The 13,996-nt window shown below is 39.9% G+C and overlaps 1 protein-coding gene across 2 annotated transcripts; it reads left to right on the top strand.

The window, feature by feature from the left end:
• The first annotated feature begins 13 nt into the window (after window positions 1-13).
• LOC134851706 (actin-related protein 2/3 complex subunit 3-like) lies at window positions 14-5,173 on the top strand. Of its 2 annotated transcripts, none has more exons than XM_063867910.1 (4): window positions 14-165; window positions 632-867; window positions 1,579-1,709; window positions 4,858-5,173. In XM_063867910.1, the coding sequence occupies exons 2-4, from the start codon at window positions 650-652 to the stop codon at window positions 5,022-5,024; spliced, it is 516 nt and encodes a 171-aa protein (XP_063723980.1). In that variant the 5' UTR covers window positions 14-165; window positions 632-649; the 3' UTR covers window positions 5,025-5,173. The 2 variants fall into 2 exon arrangements, with proteins under 2 accessions (XP_063723980.1, XP_063723979.1); XM_063867909.1 differs by having other exon boundaries at window positions 15-165; window positions 513-867.
• Window positions 5,174-13,996: the final 8,823 nt, after the last annotated feature.

Below are 13,996 nucleotides of genomic sequence, written 5' to 3'. Positions count from 1 at the left end.
AATTTGTTTGGTTCACATTAAATGAAGTTAGTTGTGGACAGTTTGTTTTGATAGCAGACAAAAGTATTCTATTTGGTTCTATGCGAAAGCAAGTATCTCAATGGTTTGTGTGAACCATCATTAATTACCGATATAAGAAGAGTTGTTAGTGAAATCACGAACAAGGTTTGTCAAACTTTTACTCTCTTTGGAGAAAAATGGGACCAATAGTGATAGAGGTTTACTAGGAATTGATCGGTTTCCTCCATTAAAATATCATGCCTCAGGGTGGGTGCTTTATGTGATAACACAGTTTCATTTTATTGTATCTTTTTTAGTAACAGTTCTTATGCGGTTCAAGCTCTTTCTGAAAAATTTTCGTGGAAAACACTATCATAGTTGTACCAAGAGTCGAATAGCAGAATCCCATAACCTTCAGGCTTCCGAATTTTTGAAATAATTGTTTCGATTGGTTTTTAAACTCAAAATGTGTTCATATACAGAAAAATTATTGCGATCTTCTCAAATTTCAGTTTTATTGTATGATCGGAGTTCGCTTTAATATCTCGCAACTTGGCCATCTTTTGCTATCGCTATCGAAGTCGAACTTAGAATTATTCTTCTGTCCAGACTTTTAAACATATCCTAGCAGAGATCCATAGACAGAGCCATGCCAGCTCCGCACTCCGGTCTGAATGACAAACTATCTGGAGTTAAGATGTACCTGGACGTGCCTGGATTCCAGTTCAACGATAGCATGGATCCGAATGCTCTCCAAGCAGTAGAAGAGGCACTCACCTGTTTCAAAGCGATTGTCTTGTTCAAGAATTACGAGATCAAAGGAGATGCTGACAGACTTCTGATATACCTCGTGCTATACATCCACAGGTAAAAAAACTGGAAAGTTCCAGATGTTTCGGGTTTATTATTTCTGATGCTGTCTGAAGTTTCATGCTTCTAACTCCTGTTTTAATGCATAGATGCCCATAATTGAACAGATGCTTTGAGTTAAAATGTTTTGAAAAGTGCATGTTGGAGATGTAACTGCAGACAGTTCGCCCATGTTTGAGATTAACCGAAAATCCGACCCCACCCTCATCGCTTTTAGAAGGGGTGGGGGTGAAATTACATTTTAAAACCAACCTACTGAAAACAAATCGGCAAGGTTTCGAATGAAGAATAGTCAGTCGGAAAAGCCAATTTCATCTCAATCTCTATCAACATATTGTGTGTGTTTCTGAAATGCATATTTTATACAGAAGTAGTTTTCAGAATTAATACATGCTTACGATGGTGTAGATTTTACGGTACGATACTCGGGTGGCGGGGGGGGGGGGTTTGTACGGTTCAATTAAAACTTTAGATCCTTCGAATCTCTCTGTACAGTTCTGGATGCGCAACTGTACTACTAAGTAGTCTCGTCGATTTAAAAATTGCGAGCCTGAAACCAATTTTTAGCTTGATGTTCAGTGTAATTATTTTGAGGTGTTGAATATTCATAGTTTTTTTGAAAATGATAAACTGAGTTGGTCAACATCAGTATATATTTTTTTTGAGTTGGGTTATAAATTTGTCATTTGATTATCATTCTGAATGTAGATGTCTGATGGAGCTGGGTCAGACTAAACCGAGCAAAGACGCGGCTGCCAAACAGCTGGAGACGCTGGCCATCCAGTGCACTGTCATCCCAGGAGACTCCTCATTCCCCCTGTCCGCCTTCTACAAGACTGGTAAATATAATTCAAGTCGAGCCCGTTGGCGGCCCGATAAACAGGGAATTTATTAAATATCGACCCGTTGGGGCCCGTTGCTGCTTTTTTGGTAAAAAACAAATTTGTTTCAAAACAATTTTAATTAATTGTTTTACTTATTTATAAAGACCTTTTTAAAAGCCATGGAAACCATTTCAATTGCCTCAACGGTTGTAGGCGAAAGTTTTGCCCGTCTTTCGGATACCGGCAGACCGCAATCAGAGTAAAGCCTCTCCGACTGCCCGGAACTGGCCTGCGTTCCAAGCACCTTTCGCGCAACTCTGGACAACAGTGGAAGCTTGTCAGAGTTCTTTCTCCAAAATTGAATAACATCTTAATCTGCAACTGCAATTGAGAGAGACTTGTATACTTCTATCGCAAATGCGCAAAGCCCGCTCGTCATATGCTATCTCGACCACAGGAATTGACTGATCTTCGGCAAAATTTTCGCGCATATCAGAAAAGAAATCTTGTTGTTGATTTGGAATTGTTGGCTCTACTCGGCGTCGGGTAACAGATGGTTCTTCGTCTGCGTTTAGCTTTAACTGACATATTTGTTCTAGTACCCATTTGTTTATGGTTTTTTCCGTAAATTCCAAGTCACTTGTTGAGCTTTTTGGCATGAATGAAAACGACCGGAATGAAGGGTCGAGGAAAGTACCAAGCCAATGGATTGCTTTAATGGACCCGTAAAACTTGTTGTTCAAACCATCCATAATGCAATGTTTCAGAACAAGTATTGGTTGTTCATCACCAGGAATACGCTTTAGCAGACTATGTAACTTGTAATAACACGAAATCTCTAGGTTTATTGTTGGCGAATCGGATGCCTCCAATTTCTTGAATACAAGACTGAAAGTTTTGTACAGAATGCTCACAGAGCGGTTAAGGTCCAGGTTAACAGCGGAAAGTAAATATAGTCTGTTGCGACCTGCCAATACTATTGCGAGTTCATCCTTGCTTTTCTCAATACTTGTACCCCGTTGTTCAGTTGCTGTCCAGCCGCGAGTTGCACAACCTGACTTAATCGTAATTGGCAGTTGCTCCTGCAATCCCACCGAAGTCCTACAGTAAGGTACTAGCTCAGATGCAGACGTGCTGTACTCTTTTAATTCTGGCGACTTGAGATTTGCTTCCTTCCAGCCATCACAGAGGACATAGTTCAAGCGATGGCACATGCAGTCAAATCGTGCTTCTTGTTTGAAAGCACAAACAATGTTAGAGCCTCGATCTGTTGTAACGGCAATATCTTCACGAGCAAGTTGATACTCCTGCAATATGGGATTAATTGCCGCTGTAATGTTGGCGGCGTTGTGACTCTCACTTCCGAAGTGTTTAAGACCCAACAATGTGTTCTTCATCACAAATTCCTTTGTTATCCAAAATGCATTAACATCAATGTACGACAGTTTTCGGTAATCGTCGCAGGTAAGAGACACACAATCGGACGCAGCAGTCTCAGAAATAATATCCGCAATTTTTGATGTGACTTTAGTGACCTCCCCTTTGAGGCAACTAGCAACTGTATTTCTGCCGAACAGATGGGGTTTGATGTCAAACTTACCATGTTTTGAACCCAAATTCACCATTCCTTGCAACAATTCGACTAGACCTGGTCCCTCAGTAGAGTTGAACGAATGGTGACCAAGAAACACGTGTTTCATTTCTAATAACTTTAAGGAGTCTTTTTCAGCGTTGGTCAGTGTCACTGTTTTGTTTAAATACTGGTTCATTGCGCCCGTTACTTTCTTTGTAATACAACCGTCCACATGTCGTTTTAAATGCGATGTGCCACTTTTTGTACTGTAAGACAGAACACTTTCGCACTTATGGCAGCAGCACAAATTTTGAAAAATGAATCCAGAGGCGACAACTTTCACAAGTTTAAATGTCTTCCAGACTTCGGATTTGAAGTGCTTTGTGGTGCCCACAGAGTCTTCTTCCACAAATGCAAAGATTTCGTGCTTCGTGTCACGTCGAATTTGTTTCTGCAGTGAATCGGCAGTGAACGTAGTAGTCATGTCGTTTAGCACACTGCAAGCTGTACAGTGCGCACTGAAACATAACATTAGTTAGTCAATAAAAGTAAGGCCCGTTGGGGCCCGTTGACAAAAGTGAAAACCTCGGCCCGGCCCGGCCCGTTGAGGCCCACGGGCGGCCCGGCCCGTTGACAAGTATGTATCGGGCCGAAGCCCTTTATGTTCCGACTCCGTTTTAAGGCAAATTAACGAGTTTTAAAGAGATAGTATAAAATTACCGTAAAATCAAATAGTTAAAAAAATCAAAAAATGGTTTAGTTCAAAATCCACTCCTAGCATAATCATTCTGCAATTTCTTTGAAAGTCAGAACAAAATAATGTCACATATGTTTTGATAATATCCCAGATAAAATAACGACATTTTTTCTCAATTGAGCTTAATAAGTTTTATTGTGTACACTGACACGTCTGCGAGCGTACTATATTAATACGAACCATCTTTTTTCCAACCTAACTCGCAAATAAAAGTGTTCATTAAAAGTGTTCACTCATGTGATTGAACTTTTGCTATAATTACGATCTGTAGCATTGGAAATTTCATCGCATGTGTTATCTGCTTTTTTGTGGCTAGTGTAACCGAATTGTTGTGGCCGAATTCTTACTATTTTGAAGCTTATTTATACTTTTTCTTTATAGGGCTGCTTTTTTTGTGCTGTCGCTAGTGTTTGCGAAACACAGCTTCGTCGCTGTGTTGTTAATTACGCTTCCGAATTTTTAACCTTATTGAAAATTTCTAGTTTTTTGTAAGCAAGTTAGTTAATTTTTAAAATGTTTTCCTATGCGAGTATTTGATGTTGCTGAATATATATGAGTCCTTACTTCTCAAGGATGGGAGTTCTTAGCCCAAAAAATAATCCAGAATTTTTCGTCAAAGATTCCTAAAAGATAATTTGGTGGTTCGCCGTAAAAAACTGACTCATCTCGATCCGAGCATAGAAGATCAAAAAAGTAGCAATGTTGCGGATTGTGCGACAAATCTGATTTTGGCTTTTTGCGGATTCCGCTTACAATGCAGAGAATGAACAGTTTGGCCTCGTAATGTCACTAGTCCTTTCCATCATGTTAAAATGATCCTTGTCTTTTATTAGGCTACCCTGGTGACTTCTCACAGTACATGGAGAGACTTAGGAAGGAGACGAACAAGAGGCTGATTGAGAAAGTGTACCTGGAGTCGCCCTCTGCTCCTAGCAAGTGGTGGCTCGCATTCGCCAAGAGGAAGTTCATGAACCAACAGTTGAAGAACTCACGCATGTAGATTACACAACAGAACATTATTGTATTATATTCAGTTGCAAAAAAGTTTCGACTGATGAGTATATTTGAACGAGCAATTAACTGGTTCCGAAAAATCCACTTTTTCACATAATCCATTTTCACATAATCTATTATTGAGAATTTCACAAATTTTTAACAAGAATTTGATCAAGAAAGGCGAATTGCTCTTTAATCATTTTGTATGTCCGAACTTTTTGCAACTCTGTATAGCTCGTTGCAAATTTATTGTCCTATCTTTAAAAAAAAAATTGAATTCCAATCTGAACTTTTGGACTATTTTCTGCAGTTTTATTTTCGATAGCCTATTTCGCGATTCTTCAATAAATAAAATTGAGCGACGATCCTTTAACTATCGATGACAAATATGCTTGTCACTACTATCTGCTCACCCAGATACAGAAATTTGCATGAAATTGGCATAAAAGAAATTAGTTAGAAAGAGTTATTGAATGGATTTTTCAAACCTTATGCAAATAATTGAGGTGAAAACAAAGACAAAGGCTAGAGTAAGATCAGCTGCTAGAATAAATTTGGTTGGTCTTTTTTTCCGAACCAATTTTTTGGCAATTATTCAAATCTGATGATACTTTAAGCTCAACTGCCTTGAGTTATACACAAGAAATCAAAGTGAAGCGAAAAAGCTGTTGATACTAAAAGGTTGGAAAAAATTTGTAACCGGTATAGTTGATGTTAAGTTCAGTTGGAAATTAACTTGCTTTCAATAGTCTATACGTTGTAATCGATTGATAAAATTATGTTTTAATCGACTCTGGCTGAATTGTTTGATACGTTGATTTATGATTTAAAGCTTAAAATAATTGAAAATAGTTTTTATATTGTTAATTGAATTTCGAGCTTATTTGTAAATGCGGAAGTAGACGGTGGAGCAGTAGCGTTCATGTCAGCAGGTTAAGGTTCGTTGTAATTACACAAGCGTGCTTGCGAGAGTAGTGTTAGTAGATCAGTCCAATTTTTTGTGTTATAAGACTAATCTCGCGCGTTTGCATGTAAAGTTGAAGTGAAACTATTAACGTCGGAGGGTTCGCTTTCAAAAAGGGAAAATTTGAATAGTTGGTAGAATTGGAGAATAGTCCTTTCTGTAAGCTATTTAGAAGAAGTTTAATCTAGATTCTTCCATATAGTTTCGTCTAGCATGTGTCAAATTTTCAATCCCTGTTTTCAAATGATTGCAAAAAATGACTGAAATGTGAAGAAAAAAGTTGTTGGTTGTAATCAAACTGTTGAAACGCCTTTGTCCAATGACTTATTGAGTCATCTGCATATAGTGTTTGAATAATTTTTCCTCAGACCAGCTCTCACTTGGTAAAAACGTTTGCGCAAAATTGCAATCTCAAATCATTAAGCTCTTGATTTTGAATTTAAATTATTTCACACGTGATCATTCTTATGAAATTATGGAACTTGAACATTGACAATTTGGGAGTTTTATTGGACAATATGCTTCGTGGTTTGGCTGTTTGTTTCACAGGAAGATATTTTAAGTTTTCTTGGTGTGTTTTAAAATGGGGAAACACGCTGAAAGTGAATACCTCAGAAAACACATCTGTATTTACACAAGCAAAGCTTGTGTGATAGTAAGAACTCTCTTTTCTTTCAAATCTAAGTCGCAAAAAATACTGTTCAATTCAGTTAAAAGTAAGGCAATACTAAGGATATCAACAGAGACTATTATAATACAAAAAGCACTTAAGCTGCAAGGTATCATGGATCTGTAACGCAGAGGTAGGGAAGGAGTCCCGAAACAAAATAATAGGGTTCGAATCTGGGTAGAATGTTTTTAATGAACCTTTTCGTGTACTAGTTAAAACGTGCCCGCTCTATAAACTGCGGAATGTTAGTTGGTAAATTTCTTTTTTCAAATTTACTGGTAATGCTAATGCGTCATAATTGGCTTGCGCCACTTACCAATTATGTAGACTCATTATTGGCGTGCGTCACTTCAGAAATCTTGTAGACAGATTTTTTTTATTTCACTCAGTTTTGTGTATGCGAAGTACAACTTAGCCTTTGTGTATCAAGTATGGCTGTCGTATTAAAACTTATTGATTGTTAAAGTTTTGTTCTGAATAGTAAAAATTTTCTTGGTGTTTTTTAAATAGAGAAACACAAGCTCAAAGTGAATACCTCAGAGAACACATCTGTATTATCAAGTATGGCTGTCGTAAAAAAACTTAATGATAGGTTTAAAAATATTAAGATAAAGTTGTTCAATAATGAGAAAAACTGCCGTGATTTTTTACAATTATTCCAACGGAAATTATACACGGATTAATTTTATCGCACAATATTTTTCAAGCAACGAGTAACCATTTTGTAGCGTTTTTATTATTTCAGTCGCCCTGTCATTTTTTTCAAAAAAAGAGAGTTTTTTATGTTAATTTCAACTCAATGTCCAGTGGTCACAATGACAGAGCGAGCTATTTGCACAGCAATCGTGTTTTTATTCTTGTTTTTGGAAAGTTTTCGGTTGTTGTCAGTGGTCGGAAGCTACTAAACGATTTCTACAGAAACTGACTAAACTTAATGGGTATGTGGAAATTTGACATCTGATTTGTTGAACGCTTGAAAAGAGGCAAGGGAAGCAAAAAATTGAAGATATAAATGCTGGAGGTTCTCTTTCAAATAGATATCCTTACGCTTGCGATTAGCAAGCGTTATCACACTGGAAAATGTTGATCACACTGGTGATCGGTATCAGATTTTTCGGCTCAACAACTTTCGGCTCGCTTGTTTATTGGTTCATAATGAATTCAAACTTTTTTACGTTCCTGGCCAACTTAGCCTGTAGTTTACGAATATGCCTGGGACGTCAAGGAATCTGAACAGGATCTATTTTTTGTTCAAACGCGAAATGTTCTGTTTTAAATAAAATACCGGCACATGTTGAAATCGTTTTTTTTATGCTGCCCGAATTTTTTAAATGCTGCTTTAATTGTTTGATTGATTCAAACAAAATGTAATTTAAATACCTTGACTTCGTATTTCCTTTTTTGTTTTTTCAATTCGCTAAAAAAATTCATCGGCCCAAATTATTTGGGCGTATTTTTTATCAGCTTAATAACCTGTTTTGGGTAGTTTTAATGGAAACACAATTTGGACACTCCACTCCGCACTTTTCATCTTAGTTGTATGTTAACCAATCGGCTTGATGAATTTTCTTTTTTTTTCATTATGAATAGTTATTTCCAATTTCCTTTAAAAAAATATAGTTTTCCTCAAAAACTTCTTCTGATTTCAAAAAGTGGTAACAATTGAAAGACCTCTCACTCCTTTGTGTGCCTTTATACACCCTTAGAGTCTCTTTTTACTTGAACCCTCTGTCAACAGCCGTCGAAAATGTCTGTAGAGGAATATTTGACTCAAATGTTTGATTTTTTTTGCGTTTACTCAATAAACACTCCTCTCAAGTCTGATTTTGCAAATCTGATGGAAAAAATGGCTTCAAGAAATTCCCTGCATGTGTGCCATTCTGCCGGATGACACAGCATAACCTTCCCGCGACAGAAAAAAAAGTGACTAAAGGCCTTATGAACAAAAAAGTGTTGCGACGGAGGGTCAGAATGTTCTAGAATTTTTATTTTTAAAATTTCGATTGGAAGAAGAACATTTCTGAGAAATAGAAAAAAGACGGCCATTTTGAATAAAAAAGACGAAAATCAGAACGACGCCATATTTTGTGAAGAACAGTTGTATCAGAGACAGAAAAACACGGAGCCTCTTATCGTGGCAAGAACACACGATAAGGACCTTAGCGACAGATATTTGTGGAGACGGAGGCTTCAGTGGGGGGAAGAGAAATACCACGGAACCCTCCCGGGACACGAAATATAGGAGATAAGAGTGTTATCTCAAGAAAATCACGGGAGCGGAGGCTTGGTCCCCCAGAGACTGTTATATGTGAAGGGACTGTGAAAACTGACTATAACAGCTGCTGTAATGTCCTAGATCTTAATTAACACCGTTATTATTTAATATTTCAGAGCATGAGTAGATAGAAAGAGGAAAGGGTCAATCCATCTCCAATGGAATTAATGTAAAACTGTCACACAAAACATAATAAAATAGGTTGTTCGAGCCGTGTTTTTAATGACAATCACGTAGTCTGAGGATCCGAGACTCAGCTATGTGGTTGTGTTCGCATGCAAACGAAAGCTGATCAAAAGTCGTTTGACTGATGGCCTAAAAATGGTAACTTTTTACTTTGCCCTAAACAGACCAGAAAATCAACTGGCAAGGTCGAGACGGTGAAAAACGAGTAGAATTAAGGTAACTGACGCCTGCCAGTCGTTGATAGGTACTTTTTCTACGCTCCGTCGCTGTGTGATATTTGGGCGAATGTTACATAGACGTTTTTATGGCGCTCCTGGGTGGGCCTGTTAAAGGCATGAAACCATCATGATCAGCAAGCGTTTCAGCGACGTACCCTCCGCTCCGGGCGTAAGCCCGAGTTAGAGGCCTTAATGACCGTTGTTGTACTAGGGGGAAGGTGCGTACCCTCCGTCTAGTGCAATTTAGCTTTTTAACTTAGTTAACACCGAAAATTCCGGGGGCCGGAGGGTTAGGTGGGAAATCTAGAGCCCGCTTGTCCTGAGGTCCCAGGACCAAAAACAATTAAAGAGAAAGCGTAAAACCAAACAAAAATAGTGTATAACCAAGAAAAAGCCAAAAACAAATTTATTTAAAAACAAAAAAGTACAAAAAACAGTAAAAAAAAAAAAATCCAAAAAAGACCAAAAACAGTAAAAAACATAAAGTGACAGTTTATATGTTATTTCCGGACGAGATGTGATCTGACCTTCCTATTTGTTGTTGTTTCAGATTGATTTATATCGTTTCTGATAGAGAGATTGTGTGTTTTGGTGAAGGGTTGGGTACCCTCCCTCGAGTGTAATTTGAGTGTTTAAGCACGTTAATGGTGATTTTGCCGGTGACCGGAGGGTAGAGTGGCAGGCTGATCAACGTGTTCCACACTCAACAGGGACATCAAGGACAACATCCGCAACGACTGTTGGGTATCGTTGAAGCAATTTTAGTATCGTTCGGGTACTATTTCCTTAAAACTTAAGTGGTGGGGGGCACGATTGGCGCGGTCCGATTGTACCCTCCATCGATTACAAATTTCCGAGTTAAGGGTCTTAATTCGGATATTTTGGTGCAAAGGAGGGTATAGTACTATTTATTAACGACTATTTATAGATTATTGTCCTTACTATATATTACTTATCTCCTATTTAGACCCAAGAAACACCCATTTTTTGTCGAAAATTACCAATTTTCGACCAAACTGTAGACCCCCAAATTTTCGGATATCCGAGCTTTTCCGATAGGCAAAAAGCTTTTATATAGAGAGTAGCCACGTAGTTCGATCCCCTTTATTAAAGAAACCGCGTGAGCTAAGATTCAGTGGAAGTTAGAAAAACGAGAATTTTTCGACCAAAATTTTGATAATTTTCTGTATTTTGTCAATCTGTTTTGGGGATCGAGTTTTTGAGTTTTTAGAGTTAGAGCAATAAAATTTTTTGCGTTAGGAGCGTGCTAGCATAACGTGCTCGGTTACCAGAGAAATTTTTGGGTAACCCTCCGAGTAGCTCCGTGGATAGAGCTAACGACTTAAGGTTTGGAAAAGGAAGGAATCGGAGGGTCCAAATTTGATAGTTTTTGGCCAAATTTTTGTTTCTAAACCAATTTTGGTCCGGTTTTTTGCATTATTCCAGTGCCGTACAGGGCTACTACGCTCATTTCAAGTATTTTTAGGCACTTTCGACCGGAATTGCGAAAAAAGTCTTTCAGATCCTATACAGGTGGTGAAAAAGGCCATTTTGACGAACGCGTTTTTGGCGATTTCTCAAAGACTAGTTATCCGATCGGGATAATTTTGGTACCATAAGTCGACGTTTTTGACCATTTTTCCGAATCGCAACCGTTTTTGGGTTGATTATTTCGGAAAAGAAAAATTTTTTAGAATTTGTTGGTTCGGAGGGTCCAAGTAACGGGCAACCCTCCGAGCGGCAGGAAATTTTATCAAAACATCTTTTTATTTAACTGGGAAGGTTGACAGTGTCAGCCAACCTAGTTTTAAGTCAGGTAGACCGCTTTCAGAGGCTTTACTGCGGTGATTTAACCCTTTTTCTTGATTTTGGGGGAACCCTCCGAAGTGACCCTCCGGAGTCAGCTAAACCCTTTAGCAACCCTCCTTAGTGGAAAATTTCCACGAGATCACCCTAAGAAGTTGAAACAGCTTCCCCTAGAACCCTTAGCTTATTTTGACGCTTTTTGAAGCTAGTAGGAGAACCTTCCAAGTGAGATCAGAAAATTTGAAAATTTTGGAGGTACCCTCCGAAGTGACCCTCCGGAGCGTATTAAGCATCTTATTGACCCTCCTTAGTAAATTTAGGGGGACCCTCCGAAGTAACTTGGGTGATTAAGATACCCTCCTAAGTAACTTGAGTGATTGAGGTACCCTCCGAGGTAACCCTCCGGAGTGTCTTAAACCTTCTAGCGACCCTCCTTGTAAGAGACTTGAGTAAACCTTCTGTGGCAATTTGGGAAACGGAAAATATCCATTTAATTAGGATCATATTAGGATATTAGGCGTGCTTATCAGGGTCATAAGAACCCATTCTGACCCGGAAATTCGTGATCAACTTTGGATTCTATATTGGGTGTATTAGAAGTACCCGAACAAGATATTTTTTGATTGTGATTTAGGTTGAGTGGTTGCCTTGAGCTACTTAATAGGAAAGTTCGGGCAATCCGGGAACAAATAAAGGAAGACCTCGGTAGATGTATTAAGCAAATACACACCCACTTGAGAAGAAGAATTGTTCCCTACTCTCGTGCACTTGGAGCAGTCCGAGTGTGGGAGAACTTTTTCATAGATTTGACGAATTTTCGACCAAGAGGTTGCCTTGAGCTACTTAGTAGGACAGCTCGGGCAATCGCAGGACACCCAAAAGAAGACCTCGGTGGGTGTATTAGGCAAATACACACCCACTTGAGAAGACTGTGTCCTGGGCTTCGTTCTTTCGGATCGTTCCGATTGGGGGAAGTCTTTTTCTTTAAGACTAAGTTTTATTTATCTATTTCTGAATCATCACTGCTTTTTATCGAAGATTGTTTAATTTTAACAAAGCAGTGACTTGATAAATTGTGTGGCAATAAATTGATACTGACAAAAGGTCGCTGTCACCTGTAGGATATTCTTATCTGATTATCGATTGTGTTTTGTGTGTCGATTATATCTTGTGGAAACTTAGTGATACTGTTATACTATACAACCGGGTTGAGTTAGCATTATATCAATACTGGGTAGACCCTGTGTGTAACTTTAGCTGAGTCACTAATTTAGTCGTGAGAGATCTAAGAGACATTTTGATACTGACGGAATCGAGTAGGCAGCGTTAAGGGATTTAACTAAATCTTGTTTGTGGTACGTTTGATTGCCATCAAATTACGAATACTTTCATTTTGATAAAAACTATGCAGCGCAGGGACTCGCTAGGATCGACTACTAAAATTCCCAGGCTAAGCAAGGGAAGCACGCGGAAGTTTAGAACTAGGCGTAGCCAAACCTCGTTTAGCAGCGCTTCCGACGCGTTTGCTGAAGACGAATCGACTAAGGGTCAACATGATCTTTCAGTGAGCGAAATGAAACTAAGGAGCGAGAAAAACTTCGATGGCAATCAAAGGCGGAGCGCCGAGGCCGAGCCTGCGAGCGAAACGCTGGTGGATCTCTTTGACGAAGGGGAGCGAACGCTCATTCGACCCGACTTTGAGCCAGACGAGGTCCTCGAACGGGAGGAAGCCGAGAGGACAGAGGAGACCTCGGAGCGTCCCGAGGTCGAACCTCGGGAGGAAGTGTTGTACAGGGGAATGTCCAAATCAGAGACTAAGAGCTATAAATGGAGAAAGGAACCTTCACATCTGACAAGTGCACACTCATCCTTGGCCAAACAGAGTAACAACGCGATGATGTCGAGTATGAGTCCGGGTGAAGAGCAGACGTTCTCGAAGGCCAAGAAGAGTTGGAAGTCCTTGTACGACGAACGCATGGCGTCACTACCAACTGTAGGTTTGACTTCCAGTGATGGCTACCCGGAGATAACCCATCCGGATGTGAACTTCACACCGTGCCCAAGGAACGACATGAGCAGGGAGGCGTCTTCTGCCTCGCCGACCAGGCCTATGTCAGATGGGATAACGATGGGAGCATCATCAACGTTCGACAGACTGATGACGTCAATGCACAAGCAAAAGGGCGGTGCGTCATCAAGTACTAGGCTACAGCCACAGTTGACCTCGTCTTCTCTGGGGCTAACCCCGCCATTGGGGCAGCTGGTGACATAAGTGATATGTTCGCTGGTGTGATGAATGGCCTGGATGAATTGAGGCGAGACATGACTAAGAGGATAGATCAAGTTGACGAGAGAGCTCACCATGGTCGAGAGAATTTGAAAGATGAGCTAACGCACGTGAAGTCGCAGGCGAGGTTTGATCAGGCTCAATTGATTCGTGACACCGATCAATGCCTGGCCGAGAGCCTGGCACAGGCAAACAAAGAGTCAGAGGAAAGAGAGGCTAGGATGACAAGAGAGATCGAGCGATTATTGAATGATCATGATAATACCTACGCCCAAACGATGACTGGCCTGGAGAAGAGGTTAGACGCCAAATCTGACTTGATGATGCGGAAGCTTGACGCGATCCTGAATGGGAGTAGTTGGCAGGAGCATTCCAACTCAAGGGAGCGCTCAAGCCATGCGAATGTTGGAGATGGTACGGGCAACAGTGCCAGAGCCCAGCAGGGCTCGAGAACGAACTACGAACATAGAAACAAGGAGCGGCCAAGGGCAGCTCCGCAGAGGCCTGGCTGGACGAATCCAGTACCGCCGGAGGCAGATGCCACCCCGGAGACAAGATTGCCAACCGTGC

This window comes from Symsagittifera roscoffensis, chromosome 7 (genome assembly GCF_963678635.1).
Source record: "Symsagittifera roscoffensis chromosome 7, txSymRosc1.1, whole genome shotgun sequence".
NCBI lineage: Eukaryota > Metazoa > Xenacoelomorpha > Acoela > Convolutidae > Symsagittifera > Symsagittifera roscoffensis.
Note: the sequence above shows the minus strand (reverse complement) of the source record. Positions and strands in the feature narration are given on the sequence as shown.

Bases quoted from the DNA above. Each gene is read 5' to 3' on its own strand.
- LOC134851706 (XM_063867910.1), top strand. From the start codon at position 650: ATGCCAGCTCCGCACTCCGGTCTGAATGACAAACTATCTGGAGTTAAG. The intron at 868-1,578 runs GTAAAAAAACTG...TTCTGAATGTAG, and splicing joins CTCGTGCTATACATCCACAG to ATGTCTGATGGAGCTGGGTC. The intron at 1,710-4,857 runs GTAAATATAATT...GTCTTTTATTAG, and splicing joins GTCCGCCTTCTACAAGACTG to GCTACCCTGGTGACTTCTCA.